Below are 25,085 nucleotides of genomic sequence, written 5' to 3' on the forward strand. Positions count from 1 at the left end.
CTGGGGGATGGTAGGCAACGTTAGTGCGGGGAGGAGGTTTGGAGACGGAAGACCATGAATTTATGTTAGGACGTGTGGTATTTAACGTGCCTCTGAGGCATCTAAGTGGAGATTTTGAAGAAGCAGTTTGGGGATTTGGATCAAGAGGTCAAAGGAGAAGTCTGGGCTATACATACATATTTGAGACTTGTGCGCATGTAGAAAGTAATTGAAATCATGATTGTGGATGAGGTTGTCTAGGGAGAAAGTGTAGAGTTGAGGATAATCACTCCTCAGGCTGAGCCCTAAAGAACTCTGGGATTTCAAGGTCATGTCTTAAGTCTTTCTTAATTTTGGCACTTTTTTGATCACCCTTTTGTGTTTGGTTCAGGTTGTTCTTTGCAAATTGGATTTGTCTGAAAAATTAACTCCACAGGAGGCAGAATTACTCTTATTTAAAATACCTTTCAAATGCCTTTAATACACTCAGTGGTGGTACACAAAAATTTATAAAAGATTATGAAATACGAGTTAATTTTTCAGGGTTATGAAAAATAAATGTTTTTCTTTCCATTTCTATCCAGTTAAAAGTTTTCTTTAAAAATTCTCCCCCTTCGTACTTACTGTTTTTAGTAGACAAATTCTTTGAAAGAGCAGACCTAAGTTGTCGTTTTTAGTCATTTAGGAATCTTTCCAGTGGCATTAGTACATGAATGCAGCCAATTCCTGTCAAGTGCAGACCTCTCTATTTTTTCCCCCATTTACCCACTGGAACTAAGGCAAAGGAGGGTAGGCGATGTGGTTGGGCACTCCCTCCCCCGCCCCGCCCCCCAAATCCAGGGCTCTGTGATGGCCAGCGTTACTCTCGGTATCTCACTGTTCCTTGATTTATCCCTCTAACCAGAATTAAGGGAGGATTATTGAGCCCTATGACTTAGTTTTGTGTCAGCGTGACTGAAAAATGTTTGGTATAAGGTTCACTGTCACAATCGTCACTATTCCTGTGACTTACAGGTATTTGGAGAAAAAATTCAGATAGTGCGGTACCCTTACCCTAAATGTAAGGACGCTACTAGCAGCCCCACCGCCACCCCCAGCACACACACAGAGTATCTCTACCACAACTGTGGGTCACATTTCCCCTTCGGTTAGATGCGTCATTGCTGAGCCAGGGTTTCAGTCTTCCAGTGCTATCTATTTACTAGGTTGTATTCAAACCTCAGTAATAAAGTCTGTAATCTTAAATTCCTTCTCTCATTTCAAAAGAATATTTTGCTGTCAGCAGTTTTCTAAATAAAAGGAAGATATAGTTGTTTGACATCAGAAGAAAATGGGTTAAAATCCCTAGATTTTATCTAATGCATATTGGTGTTTATGCTCAGAAAAATTTATATAGTTGGTTTTCAACTACCAAAAGCTTTAAAAAAAAAATGGTTAAACACAATTATATTGTTAAGATCTAATTAAAGGGGCTTCCCTGGTGGTGCAGTGGTTAAGAATCCACCTGCCAATGCAGGGGACACAGGTTTGATCCCCGGTCCGGGAGGATTCCACATGCCACGGAGCAACTAAGCCCATGTGCCACAACTACTGAGCCTGCGCTCTAGAGCCCGCAAGCCACAACTACTGAGCCTGTGTGCCACAACTGCTGAAGCCCGTGCACCTAGAGCCTGTGCTCCGCAACAAGAGAAGCCACCGCAGTGAGAAGCGCGTGCACCACAACAAAGAGTAGCCCCTGCTCGCCACAACTAGAGAAAGTCCACGTGCAGCAACGAAGACCCAACACAGCCAAAAATAAATAAATTAAAAAATAAATTAATTAATTTTAAAAAAAAGAAATGCACCTCTTTAAAAAAAAAATCGTAAAAAAAAATCTAATTAAGAAAAATGGTACCTAAGATTTTCTACTAAAGGGAAGTTGCTAGGGAATTGAGTAATGATTTTTATTTGTTAATTTGGAAACCATAGCAACACAATAAATATTATGTCTCTTAATTTGTCTTCCAGTGTTCTTTTGGCATGAGTGTCATGGAAGAATAACAAAATTAAACACAGTAAACTCTGAGTCTTTAGCTACCTGAATTAGTCATTTGCCTTGAATGTTTCACTTTCTAGAATTTTATATTTCAAATTTCTTGATATTAAAGTGTAGTCTGTAAAGGTCCAAATTATACCTTATTTTTCTTTCTCATGCCAGTTGCATGGATTTTATATTATGGATATACATGCAGGCTGGCAATTCCATATTTGGCTCAGTTCAGTGCATTTCTGTCAAATCATGAAATTTTAATTTGCCTCCCTTTAAAACTGTCACATGATCACAGCAGGACAAAAGTTTAAAAGCTAGAGGTTTCCCTTCTTTTAAAGGCATTTGAGTGTGTGTTATGTTCTATTCTTTTTGAAAAATGTTAAATGCAGAAAGGTTTTGATAATAATGTCAGTACCCATGAGTCTACATTAAGTGATGCTAACATTTTGGGACAGTTATTGCAGACTTTTTCTTATAAAGATCAGAAGGAAGGGAGAAGACATTATAAACCAAGTTTAGGGCCCTTTATCTTACCCCCAGGCCTATTTCCCCTTCCCCCACCCCAACAGGGAACCACTATAATAAAATCATGAGGTATCCTTCCTGTTCCTGTTCTAAAGGTTCTAATACATATCACTATAAACAGTATTGTTTTATGGGTTTGTGTGTGTCACTTTCTAAGTGTTCTCAGGCACAGGGGTAGAACACGTTGGAAGCTGCCAGAATAACAGCTCAGTTTGGCTGGAGAGAGGGTGGGGGGAATGGGAGATGATGCTGGAGAGACCAGAGGGGCCGATCAGGAAGGGATTTGTGTGCTAAGGAGTTCATGTGTGATTTCGGCAGCTGTGGGGGAGCCCTTGAAGGGTAAAACCTTCTTCAGATTTAGCCACCATGTAAAGAGTGACTGGTAAGGAGAAAACTAGTTAGGAAGCTTTGTTGTCATCTTGGTGACAGGTGATGAGAGCCTGAATTAAGGCAGTGATAGTGGGAATGGAGAGGGAAGTTTGGACTGAAGAAATAGTAGAGAGAGAGAATCTTGATGGGAACTATAGCTGAGATTTAGTGACGGTAAGGACGGAGGATGTAAACGAGGGAGGAAGGAGACTTACGGGGATCCTTCATTTCAGTTCTGGGTAATGGGACAGCTGATGGGGACATAAAGAGGAAGAGGAACTTTAAGGGAAAGATTATAAATTCCATTTGTGATATATCAAATCCGAGGTTCCGGTGGGACAGCCCCAGGGTTTAATAGCCAGTTGGACTGTGAGAGAAAAGTCTGGGTTGGACACAAAGCTTTGCAGACTCTCAGTATCACCCAGGGAGGGAACATAGAGTGAAGAGAGTAAGATGAAGCCTGGAAGCTTTGGCTATTTTAAAGTTTTAGGAGCTAACAGAGAAAAATGAGCCCATGAAGGATTCTGAGGAAGAGAGGTCAGAGAGTCAAGCGGGAAACCAGGAGAGACTAGTATTGCAGAAAGCCAAGAGAGGAGAGTTTTCAGAAGAAGTTGAGTGGCAGTGATATGGGAAGCCAGAATGGACAAGTGAGATAAGAGAAAAATTCTGTTGGGTTTGGTAGTCAGAGGTCATAAGTGACTTTGGCATGAGCAATTTCACTGAAATGATTTGGGCAGAAGCCAGAAAGTGTCATTTGAAGGGAGTGGGGAGTGAGGAGGGAGGTGCTAGAAAAGTTGGCTGTAAAGAGAAGACGAGACAGAATTGAACCAGGATGGGACTGTTTGTTTGTTTGTTTGTTTAAAGATAAGAGAGACTTTGAACCTACTTATGATGAGAAGAACAAACCAGTAGAGGAAGAGAGTGCAGACAGAGGAGATCAGATAGTTGAGGCAAGGTCCCTAGGGAGGGTGGAGTTCACATCATAGCACAGAGGGTGTGTGTCTCTATATATATAGACACGTCCATATATGTTTTATATGTATATTGTTATATAACTTTACATTTGTGTTTTATATGTATATACATATATTTTATATTTATATTGCTATGTAACTTTATAATGAACTCTCTTGCCTTTGACTCTCAGGATGATGGATTCAAACTATTTTTTTTAAAGTGGATATAACTTTGTTTCCCCCCAGAATATCCAGCCCCCCCAGAATAGTTCCAAATGAAATTTGACATGTGGGTTATATTCCAAGGAAACAGAGGGCACTGTCCAGTGGATAGGATAGATCCTGCTTTACTTGTAGACCCACAGGACAGATAGTTATAATAGGATTGGCCTTAGTTGAGTTTCTGATTTGGAAACTGATTTGGACTGATTTGGTTTATTTTAGGCTGTTCTGTGTTTATTTGACCTAAGCAGTAACAGAATCCAAATTTAAAATTCTGAAAGTGTAAGGATGCTTTTGGGTATTGGGCATCATAAAGTATATTATGGCTAATCAACCACTTGTTCCTTGGTGCAGATTAATTTAACAGTGTGTAATGTGGAAATAGCACGGATAGGAGGAGAGTTGGAATGGAGAAAGTGAAGTTAGAATTAGGAAATAGAGTATCCTAGGTGAAAGTGTAAGGGCCTGCTTGGAAGAGGGGGAGTCTGTAGGAATGGATATTAAAGGTTGCATTTAAGGGATATTGTAAAGAAGGTTTAGTTAGGAAGTAGGAGTCCCTGAGACTGAGTTTTCAACAAGGGTTCCATTTCTGGAGATTGAAAAATAGGGAAGCAAAGCGTATTCACTGAGGGAAGATGAGGTTGCTTTTATTCACTCTTACTGTATGACAAGAGATCCACTAGAGAGTTAGAAATGTAGGCTTTGATTTTGGTCAGAGCTTGAAATGCTAGATTTGAATCATTCTCGTTGGCTGATAATTGAAAATATGGAGTAAACAGATGAGAGGAAAGGCTGTGTATAGCAAAAGGAGAAGATTAACTACATTTGGGGTAAAGTCATGGTCAAAGAAAAAAGGGAACCAGAATGGTACAGTTTCACAGAAAAGAGAGAATCTATGCTAAATTGAAAAATCACAGGTTAATTCGTCCAAAGTAAACTTATTATTTGCCTAAGGATATGTTCTTACACTTGGGGTATAAAGATATAAGTTGTGGCAACATAGTTAAGAGCGTTAACTGGAGTCAGATTCTAAGGATGTGGATCTCAGTTCGAATACTTGCTGGCCAGGAGATATTAGGCAAATTACTTAATCCTTCTGTACCTCAAGGGGTTACTTTGTGGATTAAAGGAAAATAAGCACCTAGCTTTGCTAAGTGTTCAAATGATGGTAGTAATATTAATGTGAGGTCTCATCTTTTCTGTCATCTTGAAAGTTTGGGTTTTGATTCTATGAAGATCATTCTCAAAACATTGTTTAATTTTATAAATATTAAGAACAAGGGTAAGGTCCCCCCCTAACAGAATTAGTACAGTTTGAATTGGGTCCTGATATATTGCCAGAGCTTAATCATTATTTCCCAAATGTGTTCCTTGGAGCATGATCCTTGAAGAATTACTTAGGGCTTATTTAGTAATGTGGTTAGGTAAGTCTGCGAAATGCTTTTTTATTTTACCTTTTTCTTGGCAATTCATAATGTGTATTATTAAAGATTTTAAAAAATTTAACCTGGCATTTTCCAGACTTACTAGATCATAAGATTCCCTTTCTCCCATTTTATATACTGAGTTTTATGTGTTGGAGTTTTGCATATCTTACTATTTATTTAATTTAGCATTATATTTTTTATTCACTGTCTCATTTATTTAAAAAATTTTTAATTGAGATATAATTCACATACCATAAAATTCACCATTTTAAAGTATACAGTTTTTAGTGGTGTTTAGTGTATTCAGAAGGATGTACAACCACTGCCACTTTCTAATTACAAATTACAGACATCTCATCAGCACAGAAAGAAACCACATACCAATTAGCAGTCACTCTCCATCTCCCCCTTACTCCAGCCCCTGGCAATCAGTAATCTACATTCTGTCTTTGGATTTTCCTATTCTGGACATTTCATATAAGTGGAATTATACAATATGTGGACTTTTGTGTCTGGCTTCTTTCACTTAGCATAATGTTTTTAGGGTTCATCCATGTTGTAACCTATATCAGTACCTCATTCCTTTTTTTTTTTTTTAATTTATTTTTTTAATCAGTCATCAATTTTATACACATCACTGTATACATGTCAATCCCAATACCCCAATTCAGCACACCACCATCCCCACCCCAACGCAGTTTTCCCCCCTTGGTGTCCATACATTTGTTCTCTACATCTGTGTCTCAACTTCTGCCCTGCAAACCGGTTCATCTGTACCATTTTTCTAGGTTCCACATACATGCGTTAATATACGATATTTGTTTTTCTCTTTCTGACTTACTTCACTTTGTATGACAGTCTCTAGATCCATCCACGTCTCAACAAATGACTCAGTTTCGTTCCTTTTTATGGCTGAGTAATATTCCATTGTATATATGTACCACAACTTCTTTATCCATTCGTCTGTCGATGGGCATTTAGGTTGCTTCTATGACCTGGCTATTGTAAATAGTGCTGCAATGAACATTGGGGTGCATGTGTCTTTTTGAATTATGGTTTTCTCTGGGTATATGCCCAGTAGTGGGATTGCTGGGTCATATGGTAATTCTATTTTTAGTTTTTTAAGGAACCTCCATATTGTTCTCCATAGTGACTGTATCAATTTACATTCCCACCAACAGTGCAAGAGGGTTCCCTTTTCTCCACACCCTCTCCAGCATTTGTTGTTTGTAGATTTTCTGATGATGGCCATTCTAACTGGTGTGAGGTGATACCTCATTGTAGTTTTGATTTGCATTTCTCTAATAATTAGTGATGTTGAGCATCTTTTCATGTGCTTCTTGGCCACCTGTATATCTTCTTTGGAGAAATGTCTATTTAGGTCTTCTGCCCATTTTTGGATTGGGTTGTTTGTTTCTTTAATATTGAGCTGCATGAGCTGTTTATATATTTTGGAGATTAATCCTTTGTCCGTTGATTCGTTTGCAAATATTTTCTCCCATTCTGAGGGTTGTCTTTTCGTCTTATTTATGGTTTCCTTTGCTGTGCAAAAGCTTTGAAGTTTCATTAGGTCCCATTTGTTTATTTTTGTTTTTATTTCCATTACTCTAGGAAGTGGATCAAAAAAGATCTTGCTGTGATTTATGTCAAAGAGTGTTCTTCCTATGTTTTCCTCTAAGAGTTTTATAGTGCCTGGTCTTACATTTAGGTCTCTAATCCATTTTGAGTTTATTTTTGTGTATGGTGTTAGGGAGTATTCTAATTTCATTCTTTTACATGTAGCTGTCCAGTTTTCCCAGCACCACTTATTGAAGAGACTGTCTTTTCTCCATCGTATATCTTTGCCTCCTTTGTCATAGATTAGTTGACCATAGGTGCGTGGGTTTATCTCTGGGATTTCTATCTTGTTCCATTGATCTATGTTTCTGTTTTTGTGCCAGTACCATATTGTCTTGATTACTGTAGCTTTGTAGTATAGTCTGAAGTCAGGGAGTCTGATTCCTCCAGCTCCGTTTTTTTCCCTCAAGACTGCTTTGGCTATTCGGGGTCTTTTGCATCTCCATACAAATTTTAAGATGATATGTTCTAGTTCCGTGAAAAATGCCATGGGTAATTTGATAGGGATTGCATTGAATCTGTAGATTGCTTTGGGTAGTATGGTCATTTTCACAATATTGATTCTTCCAATCCAAGAACATGGTATATCTCTCCATCTGTTGGTATCATCTTTAATTTCTTTCATCAGTGTCTTATAGTTTTCTGCATACAGGTCTTTTGTCTCCCTAGGTAGGTTTATTCCTAGGTATTTTATTCTTTTTGTTGCAATGGTAAATGGGAGTGTTTCCATAATTTCTCTTTCAGATTTTCCATCATTAGTATATAGGAATGCAAGAGATTTCTGTGCATTAAATTTGTATCCTGCAACTTTACCAAATTCATTGATTAGCTCTAGTAGTTTTCTGGTGGCATTTTTAGGATTCTTTATGTATAGTATCATGTCATCTGCAAACAGTGACAGTTTTACTTCTTCTTTTCCAATTTGTATTCCTTTTATTTCTTTATCTTCTCTGATTGCCATGGCTAGGACTTCCAAAACTATGTTGAATAATAGTGGTGAGAGTGGACATCCTTGTCTCGTTCCTGATCTTAGAGGAAATGCTTTCAGTTTTTCACCGTTGAGAATGATGTTTGCTGTGGGTTTGTTGTATATGGCCTTTATTATGTTGAAGTAGGTTCCCTCTATGCCCACTTTCTGGAGAGTTTTTATCATAAATGGGTGCTGAATTTTGTCAAAAGCTTTTTCTGCATCTATTGAGATGATCATATGGTGTTTATTCTTCAATTTGTTAATATGGTGTATCACATTGATTGATTTGCGTATATTGAAGAATCCTTGCATCCCTGGGATAAATCCCACTTGATCGTGATGTATGATCCTCTTACTGCACTGTTGGATTCTGTTTGCTAGTATTTTGTTGAGGATTTTTGCATCTATATTCATCAGTGATATTGGTCTGTAATTTTCTTTTTTTGTAGTATCTTTGTCTGGTTTTGTTACCAGGGTGATGGTGGCCTCATAGAATGAGTTTGGGAGTGTTCCTTCCTCTGCAGTTTTTTGGAAGAGTTTGAGAAGGATGGGTGTTAGCTCTTCTCTAAATGTTTGATAGAATTCACCTGTGAAGCCATCTGATCCTGGACTTTTGTTTGTTGGAAGATTTTTAATCACAGTTTCAATTTCATTACTTGTGATTGGTCTGTTCATATTTTCTGTTTCTTCCTGTTTCAGTCTTGGAAGGTTATACCTTTCTAAGAATTTGTCCATTTCTTCCAGGTTGTCCATTTTATTGGCAGAGAGTTGCTTGTAGTAGTCTCTTAGGATGCTTTGTATTTCTGCGGTGTCTGTTGTAACTTCTCCCTTTTCATTTCTAATTTTATTGATTTGAGTCCTCTCCCTCTTTTTCTTGGTGAGTCTGGCTAATGGCTTATCAATTTTGTTTATCTTCTCAAAGAACCAGCTTTTAGTTTTATTGATCTTTGCCATTGTTTTCTTTGTTTCTATTTCATTTATTTCTGCTCTGATCTTTATGATTTCTTTCCTTCTGCTAACTTTGGGTTTTGTTTGTTCTTCTTTCTCTAGTTCCTTTAGGTGTAAGGTTAGATTGTTTACTTGAGATTTTTCTTGTTTCTTTAGATAGGCTTGTATAGCTATAAACTTCCCTCTTAGAACTGCTTTTGCTGCATCCCATAGGTTTTGGATCGTCGTGTTTTCATTGTCATTTGTCTCTAGGTGTTTTTTTATTTCCTCTTTGATTTCTTCAGTGATCTCTTGGTTATTTAGTAACGTATTGTTTAGCCTCTATGTGTTTGTGTTTTTTTTGTTTTTTTCCCTGTAATTGATTTTTAATCTCATAGCGTTGTGGTCACAAAAGATGCTTGATATGATTTCTATTTTCTTAAATTTACTGAGGCTTGATTTGTGACCCAAGATGTGATCTATCCTGGAGAATGTTCCGTGCGCACTTGAGAAGAACGTGTAATCTGCTGTTTTTGGATGGAATGTCCTATAAATATCAATTAAATCTATCTGGTCTATTGTGTCATTTAAAGCTTCTGTTTCCTTATTTATTTTCATTTTGGATGATGTGTCCATTGGTGTAAGTGCGGTGTTAAAGTCCCCCACTATTATTGTGTTACTGTCGATTTCCTCTTTCATAGCTGTTAGCAGTTGCCTTATGTATTGAGGTGCTCCTATGTTGGGTGCATATATATTTATAATTGTTATATCTTCTTCTTGGATTGATCTCTTGATCATTATGTAGTGTCCTTCCTTGTCTCTTGTAACATTCTTTATTTTAAAGTCTATTTTATCTAATATGAGTGTAGCTACTCCAGCTTTCTTTTGATTTCCATTTGCATGGAATATCTTTTTCCATCCCCTCACTTTCAGTCTGTATGTGTCCGTAGGTCTCTTGTAGGCAGCATATATATGGGTCTTGTTTTTGTATCCATTCAGCAAGCCTGTGTCTTTTGGTTGGAGCATTTAATCCATTCACGTTTAAGGTAATTATCGATATGTATGTTCCTATGACCATTTTCTTAATTATTTTGAGTTTGTTTTTGTAGGTCCTTTTCTTCTCTTGTGTTTCCCACTTAGAGAAGTTCCTTTAGCATTTGTTGTAGAGCTGGTTTGGTGGTGCTGAATTCTCTTAGCTTTTCCTTGTCTGTAAAGCTTTTGATTTCTCCATCAAATCTAAATGAGATCCTTGCCAGGTAGAGTAATCTTGGTTGTAGGTTCTTCCCTTTCATCACTTTAAGTATATCATGCCACTCCCTTCTGGCTTGTAGAGTTTCTGCTGAGAAATCAGCTGTTAACCTAATGGGAGTTCCCTTGTATGTTATTTGTCGTTTTTCCCTTGCTGCTTTCAATAATTTTTCTTTGTCTTTAATTTTTTCCAATTTGATTACTATGTGTCTCAGTGTGTTTCTCCTTGGGTTTATCCTGTATGGGACTCTCTGCGCTTCCTGGACTTGGGTGGCTGTTTCCTTTCCCATGTTGGGGAAGTTTTCGACTATAATCTCTTCAAATATTTTCTTGGGTCATTTTTCTCTCTCTTCTCCTTCTGGGACCCCTAAAATGCGAATGTTGTTGCGTTTAATGTTGTCCCAGAGGTCTCTTAGGCTGTCTTCATTTCTTTTCATTCTTTTTTCTTTAGTCTGTTCTGCAGCAGTGAATTCCACCATTCTGTCTTCCAGGTCACTTATCCATTCTTCTGCCTCAGTTATTCTGCTATTGATTCCTTCTAATGTAGTTTTCATTTCAGTTATTGTATTGTTCATCTCTGTTTGTTTGTTCTTTAATTCTTCTAGGTCTTTGTTAAACATTTCTTGCATCTTCTCAATCTTTGCCTCCATTCTTATTCCGAGGTCCTGGATCATCTTCACTATCATTATTCTGAATTCTTTTTCTGGAAGGTTGCCTATCTCCACTTCATTTAGTTGTTTTTCTGGGATTTTATCTTGTTCCTTCATCTGGTATATAGCCCTCTGACTTTTCATCTTGTCTATCTTTCTGTGAATGTGGTTTTTGTTCCACAGGCTACAGGATTGTAGTTTTTCTTGCTTCTGCTGTCTGCCCTCTGGTGGTTGAGGCTATCTAAGAGGCTTGATAGGAGGCTCTGGTGGTGGGTAGAGCTGACTTTTGCTGTGGTGGTCAGAGCTCAGTCTTCATTCCTTTTTATGGCTGAATAATATTCCATTCTATGGATGATACCACATTTTGTTTATCCATTCATCAGTTGATGAACATTTGTGTTTTTTCCATTTGGGGGGCTCTTATGAATAATACTGCTATGAATACTTAATGTACAAGTTTTTGTGTGAACACGTGTTCGTTTCCCTTAGGTACATATCTAGAGGTGGATGCCGGGTCTTATGGTGTATGTTTAATGTTTTGAGGAACTGCTAAACCATTTTCAGTAGCAGCTACACCGTTTAACATATCCACCAGCAATGTGTCTGACTTCTCCACATCCTTGCCAACACTAGTTATTTTCCATTTAAAAATTTTTTTGTTATAGCCATCCTCGTGGGTGTGAAATGGTATCTCAGTGTGATTTTGATTTGCATTTCCCTAATGACCAATGATGTTGAGCATCTTTTTGTGTGCTAATTGGCTACTTGTATATCTTCTTTAGAGAAATGTCTATTCAAATCCTTTTGCCCATTCTAAAATGGAGTTACAGTTGACCCTTGGACAATGAGGAGGTTAGGGGTGCCGACCCTACCTGCAGTCAAAAATCCCCCTGTAACTTATAGTTGGCCCTTCATATCTGGGGTCCCTCCGATCTGTGGAGAATGTAGTTCTGTAGTATTTACTATTGAAAAAAATCCGTGTATAAGTGGACCCATACAATTCAAACCCATGTTGTTCAAGGGTCAGCCTTATTTGTCTTTTTATTGCATCTCATGTATATTTCTTTTTTTACATCCCCAAACAACATAATACAAAATTCTGATGGTAGAGGAAAAGTCCCTAATGTAGAAGCACTCAAACCATAGTACATGTTTAGTCCTCATGTTTTCCATTGTATGGTTCCTAGTTATTAGTTGAGTGATAAAGTGAACATTCAACAAATTTAGAAGGTTTATGATTTAACGCAATCTAAAGCGTTTATTCCAGGGGTGATCAAGGCCCATGATTTTTGCTGTCATTTTGTTTTTCCACTTGCCCCAAGCATTTAGTGAGAAATAGATTTAATTCTATCCAAATATATCTTTATTTTTTGTGTTTTCATTTTCACTGCTCTAGGAAGAATAAATTCCTATACCTATCCAATTACATATTATTTCCTTTAATCAGCTTTTATGTGCCTAATATTTGAAAGCATAATGATCAGAATAATGTTTAGAAACCTGGTCCAGTGCTTACTGGATTTCACAGGTAACTTCTGAACCTGAATTTCCAGTTCCTGAATTTTTCTATTAACTTTATTTAAAAGTTTGGGTCATGTCAGCCTAAAGACCATACAAATACTTAAATGATTTAGGCTCCCGAATACTTCTGATTTCATTCATGTCTTATGCTAACTTCTAAGCTAACTAACCTTTTTTTTTTGAGGTAAAATAAACGTAACATAAAATTTATCATTTTCATCATCTTTAAGTATACAGTTCAGTGGCATTAAGTACATTTAGATTGCTGTGCAGTCATCACAACTATCCATCTTCAGAACTTTTTCATCATCCTTACTGAAACTCTGTACCCATTAAACAATAACTCCCCATTCCCTTGTCCCCCCCAGCCCCTGGAAACCACTGTTCTACTTTCTATCTCCATGGTATTTGACTATTTTAGATCCTTGAGATAAGCAGAATCATTTAATATTTGTCCTTTTGTGTCTGGCTTATTTCACTTCATAATGTCTTCAACAACATTGGAAAACAACTATACTCCAATAAAACTTTTTTTTTAAGACTCAACTTCCTCATATATTTTATTTATTTATTTGTTTGTTTGTTTATTTATGGCTGTGTTGGGCCTTCGTTGCTGTGCGCGGGCTTTCTCTAGTTGTGGCAAGCTGGGGCTACTCTTCGTTGTGGTGCATGGGCTTCTCATTGCGGTGGGCTTCTCTTGTGGCGGAGCACAGGCTCTAGGCATGCGGGCTTCAGTAGTTGTGGCATGCAGGCTCAGTAGTTGTGGCTCGCAAGCTCTAGAGCCCAGGCTTAGTAGTTGTGGCACACAGGCTTAGTTGCTCCGTGGCATGTGGGATCTTCGTGGACCAGGGCTCGAACCTGTGTCCCCTGTATTGGCAGGCAGATTCTTAACCACTGCGTCACCAGGGAAGTCCTCCAATAAAATTTAATTTTTAAAAAATGTGTTCAGAATTCATCCATGTTGTAGCATGTGTCAAAATGTATTATTAAATTATTATTATTATGTAGCCTTTTAAAGGCTACATAATATTTCATTGTATGTACATAACACATTTTGTTTGTCCATTCATCTGCTGATGGACGTTTGGGTTGTTTCCACCTTTTGGCTATTATGGGTAATGCTGCTATGACCATTGGTGTACAAATATCTGTTTGGGTCTCTACTTTCAATTCTTTGTTGTATGTACCCAGAAGTGGAATTATTGGATCAAGTGGTGAGTCTATGTTTATTTTTTTTTAACCAACTTTGTTTTGAACTCCGTTAAATCCTTGTGGTCCTTTAGTTTTTTATCTTTTTTATTTTATATCTGTGAGGGTGGGTTAAAACGAATTTGCAGTAGCTCTTTTACGCAATAGTATTCTGAGGGGAAAGTGCTAGTGTTGGTACTTAGAAGTATGCTTTGTGTACCTATAATTTGACTATTTCAAAATATGTCAGTATAAGAATAGAGTACACGTCTTGTCTTACCAGATTGGAATCACCGTTAGCTCCTTGCTACTCCTCCTGTCAGGCACGTGGAAGCAATGTACAGAAAAAAAACAGATAAAGTAATTTTAAATCTTCTTTACCTTTTTAAAGCTTGCCTTATTTAATACCAGCTCCAAGGGAGGTAATATCTGAGTTTTGCATAAAGTTGGCTAAGTAACAAAGAGAAGGATGTTTTTCTGGCTCTGAAGCCCATGTTCTTTCTGTTATACAGCAGTTAGGTCCCTTCCTTTTTTTTTTTTTTAATTTTTAAATTTAATTTTTTATTTTGCAGTATAGTTGATTTACAGTTTTGTGTTAGTTTCAGGTGTACAGCTAAGTGATTCAGTTATACATATATTATACATATATCCATTCTTTTTCAGATTCTTTTCCCATATAGGTTATTACAGAATATTGAGTAGAGTTCCTTGTGCTATACAGTAGGTCCTTTTGTTGTGCAAGAAGTTGTATTAGAGAATAGATTTCAATTACCTATAATTTAGGTTTGGTGAGAGAAGTCCCATTTTAGAATAGATTGTGCAGAATTGGCCACAGATCTCAGGAGGATGAAATTGGCATTCTCAATAAATTTCTAAGGGAAGCTACAAGTGCAAAGCTAATATAAGTGTAAATGAAAATTCCTACACATTGCTGTGGCTTTCTTAAATTAAAAAAAGAGAGGTTTGAAAATTTTTCCCAGAAAAATGATACTTTGTAATTTTAAAACGTATTTGTTATCTGCTGAAGCATAACTTAGCCTTGAAGTCTTTTTCTATAAAATACAAACTCTGGTAAGAAAATGGTGACCATTCATAGAGGGGTAAAGAAGGTGGGGAATGTAGGTTTTTTAATGATAGAGGCCAATGTAAAATTCATGTGAGAACACTGATTGCTCTGGTGATGACAGTGTGAGAGCTTGTGGTTGGCAGATTGCAGTTCGCTTTGCAGGGTTTTTGCTACTTAAAGGTCAGTTAAACAGACTAGGAAATTGCCAAAATTGGGATAGTTGAATAAGTAGTAACCATTAAACTGTCTCCTCTTCTTAGAAGCCTGATGTGACCTTGCCAGGCAAAACTAATTGCTCCTCCCTGCATGCTTCCTTCCCTTTAAGCTTGTTTCATGTGGTGCATCAAGCTGTTTCGTTGGCTCATTTCCTTGATACTTTGGCCCATGACCTGAAAATCTCTTGTTTATTTAGCAGGCACTGAGACATGAAAGTTGTGGGGTGATAGAAGTATGTAATTTTAATACCGTATAATACCATGTAGTACGTTTAATACAGTGTAATAAGCCACAGTAGGTACATGTCCATAGGGTATTACTCTGTGAAAGAGGGACTGGGGGAACCCTTCATAGAAGGTAGCACGGTAGCTGAAGAAGAGAGAAGGGAGAATACCTCCTGCCAGCAGTCTGTGAAGGGAGGCTTAACCTCCCAGCACAGTAGAGAGAGTCCAGGAGCGGAGGGAGGCGGATGCAACTGGCGCAGGTGGGGCACGTAATGGGAAATAAGGTGGAGAGATGACTGGGAGAAACCTTAATCTCTGCTTTTGCTTTTCGTCTCCTGTCTTCTCTTTGTGCTAGTCTATGGAATTTTTGCTTTAACCATGAGTAATGGGGAGCCACTGGAGTATTTTACACAGCAGAATGATTGACATGATCAGAAACAAAGGCAGACTGGCAATCATGTAACCACATAGAGGATGAATTGAAGGGCAGAATCTGGAATTAGGTAGATGGATTTGGAGACTGTTGCAGTATCCAAGCAAGAGATAAAGAGTTCCTACTGTATGATTTCATTTATATGCTCTGTCCAGAAGAGGCAGATTCATAGACAGAAAGTAGATTAGTGGTTGCTAGGGTCTGGGGTTGGGTAATGGGGAGTGACGACTAATGGGTACAGGTTTTCCTTTTGGGGTGATGAAAGTATCCTGGAATTAGATAGTAGTGATAATTGTGCAACTTTGTGAATGTACTTGAAAACCCACTGAATTGTATGTTTTTAAGTGGTGGATTTGATGGTGTGTGAATTATATCTCAATGGAAAGAGAGAGAGAGAGGAAGAGTTCCTGAAGCAAGCAGGAACAGTGAGCATAAAGAAACCTGAGATGTGTTGGAGAGAAACTCAGTGGTCGAGAATTGACAGGACTTGGAGAGCGAATACTGGCAAGGTCCAAAGTGAAGCAGAGGCTGGCCCTGCAGTTTCTAATCTGTATGATTGAATTGCTGGGGAAGAAAATTCTGGAAAAACCAAGTGTGGAGAAACATATAATGAATTGTGTGAAATGTTTTGAATGTGTAATCAAGGCAAGCAGTTGACGGTAAAGGCCCAGATTTCAGGAGAGACTCTGGGACTAGAAAAAGAAGTGAGTACGGGCGAGATGTTGATGGAAGAAGTCAGGCTGCTGGTGGACCACATCTTGTCCCCCACCCTCTTTGGGAAGTAATGTCCCATTGGCTCCTTGTCCTCCAAGCTGACTTACAGGTGTGGTGCTGGTAGTGGTGGTTTTTAAATAAAGCTGAATCTTTATATTACTTTTCAGGCAGAGGCAAGACTGGCAGCAAAACGGGCTGCCCGAGCAGAAGCAAGAGATATCCGCATGAGAGAACTGGAACGGCAACAAAAAGAGGTAATTTGGGTGGATAACCCTGACTTAGTGTCGGTCTCAAAAATATCAATACTTGGCTAGTTTCCGTCTGAAGTAAATCTGGTTCCTTCTGAAACACTGGGACTAGAATAACCTGATGTATATATTTTAACAAGACATTTATGTCAGCAAGTTAAATGCAATATTTGTTTTAAATCATAACAGCAAACACATACATAGCTCTTACTCGTTATAAGTTATTATTGTGTAATAAGTGCTTGTAATAGCTAAAGTAGGCTTAGCGATGACAAAGTTATTTACTATGGTCCTAAATGTCCTAGAATTTTGATTAATTATGTTACGATATCTACATAGTAAAACTCTGTGAAATCATACAACCTTACAGTTTGTAAGCATATTTAATAATAGAGGAAAATATTCATCTAAGAAAATGAAAAAAAAAGCACAACTGTAGACGGGTGGGACTCCAGTTTTGTGTTACAAAAACTAGTATCTGTATATAGGTCAAAAACTACTGGAGGGCTTCCCTGGTGGCGCAGTGGTTGAGAATCTGCCTGCCAATGCAGGGGACACGGGTTCGAGCCCTGGTCTGGGAAGATCCCACATGCCACGGAGCAACTGGGCCCGTGAGCCACAATTACTGAGCCTGCGCGTCTGGAGCCTGTGCTCCGCAACAAGAGAGGCCGCGATGGTGAGAGGCCCGCGCACCGCGATGAAGAGTGGTCCCCACTTGCCGCAACTAGAGAAAGCCCTCGCACAGAAACGAAGACTCAACACAGTCATAAATAAATAAATAAATAAATAAAAGAACGTGAATTTCTTTAAAAAAAAAAAAAAAAAAAAAAAAAAACTACTGGAAAGAAGTGATTACTACCAATACTTTGGTTTATCTATGGTGGAATTATGATTGGTTTTATGTTCTTATGCTTTTCTATAGTTAATACATTTCAATATGTTTTAATTATCGGAAAGAAAAGCAAAAAAAAATTTTTTTCTAAGTAGGCATATAGAAATTGGGTTGCTTTAAAATGAAACAAATACTCTTTTTTACTCTTTCCTTCTGACATTGACCTAGCTCCAAAAATTCCCATAAAAAATATTTCTGATGTTGTATTAGTACGAAGGGGGGCAGAAAACCTGCAGGGCAGTATTAAACACTTTATTTTGAAGTTGGTGGTGGATCTTCTGTTAATGTGTTAAAGAGATGTGTATAGAGTACATATTGTCACAGCTCAAAAACAAAACCAAAAGCAGTTAATATATTGCTAATCTTTTTAACCTCATAGCTTCAAATATGAATGCAATTCTTGGCTTGAAATGAAAATGTGACAATGTATTATCTTTTATACTCCTAAAATTATAAGGATACAGTTATTAAGTATAAGTTTTATTTATAGTTCTCTAAACTACAGAGGACCATATATCTCTATTATTGAGCATATTTTTCTTAGTATGTTCTGTATTTTGAATGTGTAACAACTTTAAATTAACAATCATTGCTGTTCAGGGCAAATGTATGTGATTAATTTAAGACTTTTCATAGAATGCAGTATGTTGGATGCTTTAGTTTATGAAACTTTTGCATTTGTAGCACTCTTATCATTCCTTTGATCGGAAATGGGGACAGATTCAGAAGTGGCTGGTAGGCCAGGATTGCCTGCCCTGCATGTTGTGATCAGTTGCTGAAATATGCAGTCTCAAAGTAAAACATTGACTAATCGTTTGCCAAGTAGGAGTGTTTGGCATGTTTGAACCTAAAGGTCAGAGAGTGTCTCTTCTGCCTATAGTGGACCAAGTGTGTGCTTGGAGTCCAGCCATTTCTGTTGTAGTTACAGCCTCACACTCATCTCATGAATGCTCCTGACCAAGAAAGATTGAGTAGATGAATGTGTTTTCTTTCTATGGGTTTGTTCTTCTGTCCCTCAGATTTGTCGCTCTACCCCTCTCATTCCTTCCACCGCCCTGCACCCCGCCTCTCCTTCCCTGTTCCCTTCTTCCTTTCTCTCTTTTTTAAAAAAAACTAAGTCAGCAGGGTTTTCATTGAGGGATGACCCAAGTCATTCTTTCATCTCCTCTGAAAATTACTTTTATTTTTGTTTTACCATCACTCCCAAATTTGTTAGCTACAAGAGCAAATTGCAACCAGTAGAGTATTAGTTACTGTGAGTCATTCCTAAATTTGAACTTTTTTCAGTGTTGGTAAGTCTCCCAGCTGCCTCCTATTGCAGGGGTTCTTAGCTTGGTATGTGAATAGGCGTGGGGGATGGGGCATGAAGCCTTAAAATCTCAGGCAAGGATTTGAGTATATGTATGTTTTCATGTGAAATGCCCACAGGCATTTTTATCATCAGATTCTCAAAGGAGTCTGTGATCCTCAGAGGTTAAGAACCGCTATCTAATTGTTGCTGAACAAGCAACTTTCATAAACAAATCCCTTCTAGAATAGCATTCTGAGGTATAACCAGAATGAAAATATTTATGACTATATTGACCTACACATTTAAAACTTTATCATACTTCTCATTGTGATATTTTAGAAAAGAGAGAAAAAAGATGTTTAGTTGCTTAAAATTAAGCGACTCCTCATGTATGTGTCTGTTATTTTGGAGTGGAACCTGTCCTTTCTTGTTACTAAAGCTAGCTTAATTATTTTTATTTAAAGTGTCTTCTGCATGTAACTGGCTTAATATTACTGATGATGTCTTAAAAATGTTTGGTGTGAATATAAGAAATCAGTTTTACTTACAAAAATGGAAGTATTAATTTCTTCTTTTAATTATGTATAATAGTTCTCAAATTAAATTGCCTAAGATTTTAATGTCTTAGGGCAGACCAAAACATTAAATAAGAAGAAAAGCCTAAGTTAAAAGTTTAATATTTGATTCCTATGTTTAAAGGCCATGAAGATAAACATATTTTTTATCTCTGTGAAAGGTGTGCAGGTCAGGCAGTGAACGTGCTAGATTTTCATGGAAGGGGGTTAGAGGCTTAAAATGCAGGTGGCAACTAACCCAAGTCTTCAGTAATAGGTAGGATTTGGACATGCAGGGAAGGTGGGGTTTAGTTTCAGATGGGAATAACACTCTAACCCCTTCTGGCACTTGCTTTTACTGCTTTAAAACTGATTTTTCCTCTCACTTCTTATCCTTGTCTCTCTGGCTGCTTTCTGTCTATGAGCTTATAGTAGAAGTTGGCATGTGATAGTCACAATATAAAATATAAATTACTAATAAATTTATAATGAAATAAATAATGTATATACAAACAATTGGATTGTCAGTTATTAGAAGGAAGAATCTTCCTATATTAAAATTTCTCCTAATTTTATTACTTTTTTGTCTGGGGGTAGGCTGTTGGGATGAGAATAGGGAACCCAAGGGCGTGAGGCTCAGGAATGAAGCTGTCGTTGAGTGCATATCTGTGTGCCAACACTGTGCTCATGCTTTTTATATATGTGTTCATTCCCCATTATAAGATAGGTACACTATCTCCATTTTATAGATAGGTGATAAAGGATTGGTGAAGTAAACAACTTGCTTCGTTGTGACAGACCCAGAATTCGAAGGGATGAGAGGGTGCCCCATGTGCTAATCATGGAGTGGGAGGTAGAAGGACCAAGAAGAAAAGGGCCTATGTCTTTCCGGGCTTCCAATTGGTCTTAGGTTAGCCAGTGCTTCTGTTTGTAAACTGGATGTCTGAAGCAGTGGCATGTTGGTGACCTGAAAGAGTAAATGCAGTTTCTGAAGTTTCCTAATTTAAAACTGAGGGAATGGCTGCAGGCTTGAATTAAGTATTTGTTGTCAGAGAAGATGGCCAGGTGTATTCACAGGGCTGTGGGCTTTTTTTTTTTTTTTTTTTTTAAATAAAAGCACTTCATCCTCACTCCAAGTGAACTTTTAAAAACAGAATATGTTTTATTTCCATTAATTTAACTTAAATGTATCAAAACATAATTTTCCAGAAAGCTTTAACAGATAAACATCTGTCTTTTAAGGCATTGTCCTGTTCGTTCAGCTTTGGATCCTTTAAACTAATAAGGAGACTCCCAGGACAATGAAAATGTTTTGTTTTCCTGACGTGGAAGAGAGGGATACTCTGCCTTGTAATTGGTACCTGAGAACACAGTTTGCTGAAATTTTTTCTATTAGCTTTCTGATGCTAGTAATTCAAGAAAAGCCAATTGGCAGTTTTAATACTACTCCAGAAATACCTGGGAAAGGAAGCTTTTTTTTCTTCTTTTTTTGTATTCCAGAGGAGGAGAAAGCTCTGAGTAAAAACCGGGATACCTTGCCATTTTCTTCATGTTCTTTCTATGTAATCAGTCTGGATTTAGCCGCTGTAGTTTCAATGGTCTGGTGAGTCAGAAGATGTGAATGCTGATCCCAGCTTTCTGACTTTGTTGATTCCTAATCTTTTTGTGCTGCTGTAAAATGAAGGGATCAGACTAGATGATCTTTAAGAATCCTCTAGCTTTTAAAAATAATTCTAGAGTTGGTGCTAGGGTCTTTTCTTTTATACAAGTATTTCCTTCTGTTTCTTCCTATTTGCCACCGTGCAAAAGTATTCCAGGTAGAGGGAGTAATTTAAGACTACCTGAATACCTGCCTTTCTGTAGAAGAGTGGTGCTCCATGGCAGACTCTTAGTAAAATATGTGCTTTGAGTCTTTTTTGGTATAATAAAAATTTGCTTTGAGCTTCCCTTACTGTGTGTATGGTTGCCACTAGCCATGTGTGGATAATTAGGTTTGGACTTAAATTGATTAAAATAAAAAGTTTCATTCCTCAGTTGCACTTCTAGCAGTTCAAGTGCTCAGTAGCCACATGTGGCTAGTGGCTACCATACTAGACAGCACAAACATAGAACATTTCCATTGTCACAGAAAGTTCTGTTGGATAGTGGTTGTTTAAGGGGTCGTTTATGACTATGGAATAATCTGTATTCTCTCAGTTTAAATTAACCAGCCTGTATGGGTTTACATTTTATTCTGTAGTTCTTCTGAACTCTTTTTAGGCCATTTTTTTCAATTGGGGCTAAAAAGAAAGCTGTGTAAATCTAGGGGTATATCAATACTTAATAAGGTATTGTTATTTAGGATTATTTTTATAATAAGTATAATTAAGAATAAATATGAATTCATCTGTCTGCTGCATCTTTAATGGGCTGTGCTCTTTAGAGGCAGGTTTTAAATTTCTTTTTAATTAATTAATTAATTTTTTGTTGGAGTAAAATTGCTTTACAATGTTGTGTTAGTTTCTGCTGTACAATGAAGTGAATCAGTTATATGTATACCTATATCCCCTCCCTCTTGGACCTCCCTCTCCCCCTTCCCCCACCCATACCATCCATCTAGGTTGTCGCAGAGCACCAAGCTGAGCTCCCTGAGCTATACAGCAGCTTCCCACTAACTATCTATTTTACACATGGTAGTTTATTTATGTCAAACCTAATCTCCCAATTCATCCCACCCTCCCCTTCCCCCACTGTGTCCACATGTCCGTTCTCTACGTCTGCGTCTCTATTCCTGCCCTGCAAATAAGTTCGTCTGTACGATTTTTCTAGATTGCATATATATGCATTAATATACGATATTTGTTTTTCTCTTTCTGGCTTACTTCACTCTGCATGACAGACTCTAGGTCCATCCACATCTCTACAAATGACCCAGTTTCTTTCCTTTTTATGGCTGAGTAATATTCCATTGTATATATGTACCACATCTTTATCCATTCATCTGTCAATGGACATTTAGGTTGCTTCCATGTCCTGGCTATTGTAAATAGTGTTGCAATGAACATTGTGGTACATGTGTCCTTTTGAATTATGGTTTTCTCAGGGTATATGCCCAGTAGTGGGATTGCTGGGTCATGTGGTAATTCTATTTTTAGTTTTTTAAGGAACTTCCATACTGTTCTCCATAGTGGCTATATCAATTTACATTGGCACCAACAGTGCAAGAGTGTTCCCTTTCCTCCACACCCTCTCCAGCATTTATTGTTTCTAGATTTTTTGATGATGGCCATTCTGACTGGTGTGCGGTGATACCTCATTGTGGTTTCGATTTGCATTTCTCTAATAATTAATGATGTTGAGTATCTTTTCATGTGTAGAGGCGGGTTTTTTAAAAGTGCTCTTGTGTAGTAGGTGGAATGAAAAGAAAGGATGAAATAAAGATTGAGCATTAAACCATGTATGTCACCCTAGTACGCCAAATAATACTGGGAGGGGGCATGTAGAATTAACTTGCCTGTGTAGCACAAGGCTTTTTATACTAACCAAGCTAACTAGCCTAGAACTGGTTACCACTTAATAAGCTGTACCTACTCTGCTGGGCTAACACACATGCCCCCCAAACTTTTGTGGTATCCCACCTGATAGTCAAAGAAAGGGAAGAAACTTGGTTGGCTCCTTACAGACTACATGTGTCTATTACATAACAAAAATGTGAATCGGTGATGAATTCCTAAAGATCAGAACACCATATTGGATATTGAATCATTGAATCATACTGGTGCTTATAAACAGACTTCTGAACAGATTTGATCAAATGCATCAATGTGCACAGCACATGACAACCAAGAGTTTTTTGGACTTGTATTCAAAGATCATGACCAAAATAAAACATTAAATTGTGGTGTTTCAGTTGAATTACTGTTTCTGGATTTGAGATGAATGGTCAGGCATAGCCGTCTGCTCTGCCTGCATGATGATCGTGCTGTATCGTCATGGGGTGTTGAAGTATTGATGCATTTTGGAAAAAGTGGTGTTGATTAGCTATGAACTCAGTTGGACAGTTTTGTGTAGATTCTTAGTCAATGCAAATTACTTTAACACTTGGGACTTTGAAATTCTGATCAGAAGTTTCTTAACACGTGATTAGGTTCTAGGGACTAGTCATTTAATTTCACGACTCTGTACTTAATGCTCCAGTGCTAATAGCTGAATATGGAAAAGTTTAGAATTACATTTAATTAGTCAACTGTTTGGAGGTTGGTTTTTTTTTGGTCAGTTTTTTTTTTTAACAATCTTCATAAGGCATAACTTTTGAGGTAACTTTATCAATTCTGAAATATTTATTTGATTTCTTCTAATTTTAAGTAGTTTTTCATATTAACAACACACAGTCAGGGGCTATTTCATTTAGTTGTTCTTTTCTTTTCCAGTTAGAGTGGTAAAAGAAAAAGAAAAAAATTTTTTTGCAATGAGCACAAAATTATAACCCAAATCTTTTTAAAGCAACACATTGCCACCTTAAACCACATCTGTAATAAACTAAACATTTCTTCCTGCCTTGGGTAAACATCATAATGAAAAAATAGATCAAAGTCTGTTTTTAATGCTGACCTCAATTTCTGTTTAAGTATACTTGCTTATTTTTATCTTGGTGTATTGAACTCCCTTGGTCATATATAGAGTACATTCTACAAGTGGTCAGATATATCTATCTATCCATAGATAGATAGATAGATACACACACACTTGTTCAAATAAAAACATTGTCAAGATTATTTCTACTTTCTTTCCAACTGAGGGACATGGCTGCCCCAAACTCAGCTTTTGAGGCTGAGCTGTCCGTTCTGCCTGCTGTGGGGAAGGTGCTGCTGTGCTCAGCTGTTCTGACAGACAGCCCTCCGCTGAGTGATTAACTCTCCATGTACTTTCTCCTTTCCCAGGATGAGTCGGAAAGGGCCAGGTATTCCCACCGGTCCGGTCATCGTCGTCCTTCTCTGGTTTGTAATAACCTACAAACTTGCCTCTAATACTTTTCCTCATCAACTTGCCATAGTCACTCACACACCTTTACTATGTTTGTTTTTATTTTTATCAGGGAGTTGAGGATGCCTTGTCCATTCGAAGTCTTGGCAGTCACAGGGTTGGTATTTTAAGTTGTTTACACCCCCATAGCAAAGCTATCCCTTTGCCTTTTTTTAAAACACAGAAATATTGGCAAAGCTATTTCATTGGAAAATGATGCTTTCAAATTATTGCTATAAGTAAATCAGTTCTAAAATCATGAATATTTTCATCTATTAACATATATATTCACTTTTTCTATAAAAGGACCTTTGATTTTGGAAAACCATCACAAAATAATAAGGTTAATTTTATAGAATAACATCAGCATGCTTCTAACTTTCAGATTTTTCCTACTTTCATATTTTTTTAAATGACAATTTATTAAATAAAATTTATTATTTTGGGGCTTGGGTGACTAATTATAGTTTTATTCAGTGGGAAAATTGAGCTTCTGATTTTAAAAATGCCTGTCTTATCATACTTATAGAAATTATCATGCTTCAACATTTTGATTAACATTTTGTAGTTTGTCTCAAGTTTTTAGCATACATCATTGTAAATCAAGATAAATGAGAAATCGCTCATCAAAGGCTTGCATATTGTGCCAGGAAACTGACTCTCTTCTTAAAGAATTGTGCTTTAAACCTTAGAGCAATGCCTTTTTAATTTACACATTGATAATATTGTATATGTACTTACATCTAGATTTTTCATCAGTAAAATTATCTTTCTTTCTAAGGTCTATATTTGTTAATTCTCCCCAGGTCTAGTTTTCT

General features: G+C 37.4%; 1 protein-coding gene across 18 annotated transcripts in view; it reads left to right on the plus strand.

Moving 5' to 3' along the window:
* LRRFIP2 (LRR binding FLII interacting protein 2) overlaps nucleotides 1-25,085 on the plus strand; it is a 128,173-nt gene that overhangs the window by 28,255 nt on the left and 74,833 nt on the right. For 13 of the 18 annotated variants that reach the window (XM_059939134.1, XM_059939133.1, XM_059939143.1 and 10 more), the window contains 4 exons: nucleotides 16,449-16,535; nucleotides 18,106-18,156; nucleotides 24,186-24,242; nucleotides 24,341-24,385. In XM_059939134.1, coding sequence (XP_059795117.1) covers nucleotides 16,449-16,535; nucleotides 18,106-18,156; nucleotides 24,186-24,242; nucleotides 24,341-24,385 — 240 coding nt within the window. The remainder of the gene's footprint in view (nucleotides 1-16,448; nucleotides 16,536-18,105; nucleotides 18,157-24,185; nucleotides 24,243-24,340; nucleotides 24,386-25,085) is intronic. The other 5 variants (XM_059939147.1, XM_059939149.1, XM_059939150.1 and 2 more) reach the window with 2 other exon arrangements.

Source organism: Balaenoptera ricei, chromosome 11, assembly GCF_028023285.1.
Source record: "Balaenoptera ricei isolate mBalRic1 chromosome 11, mBalRic1.hap2, whole genome shotgun sequence".
In the NCBI taxonomy this organism is placed as follows: domain Eukaryota; kingdom Metazoa; phylum Chordata; class Mammalia; order Artiodactyla; family Balaenopteridae; genus Balaenoptera; species Balaenoptera ricei.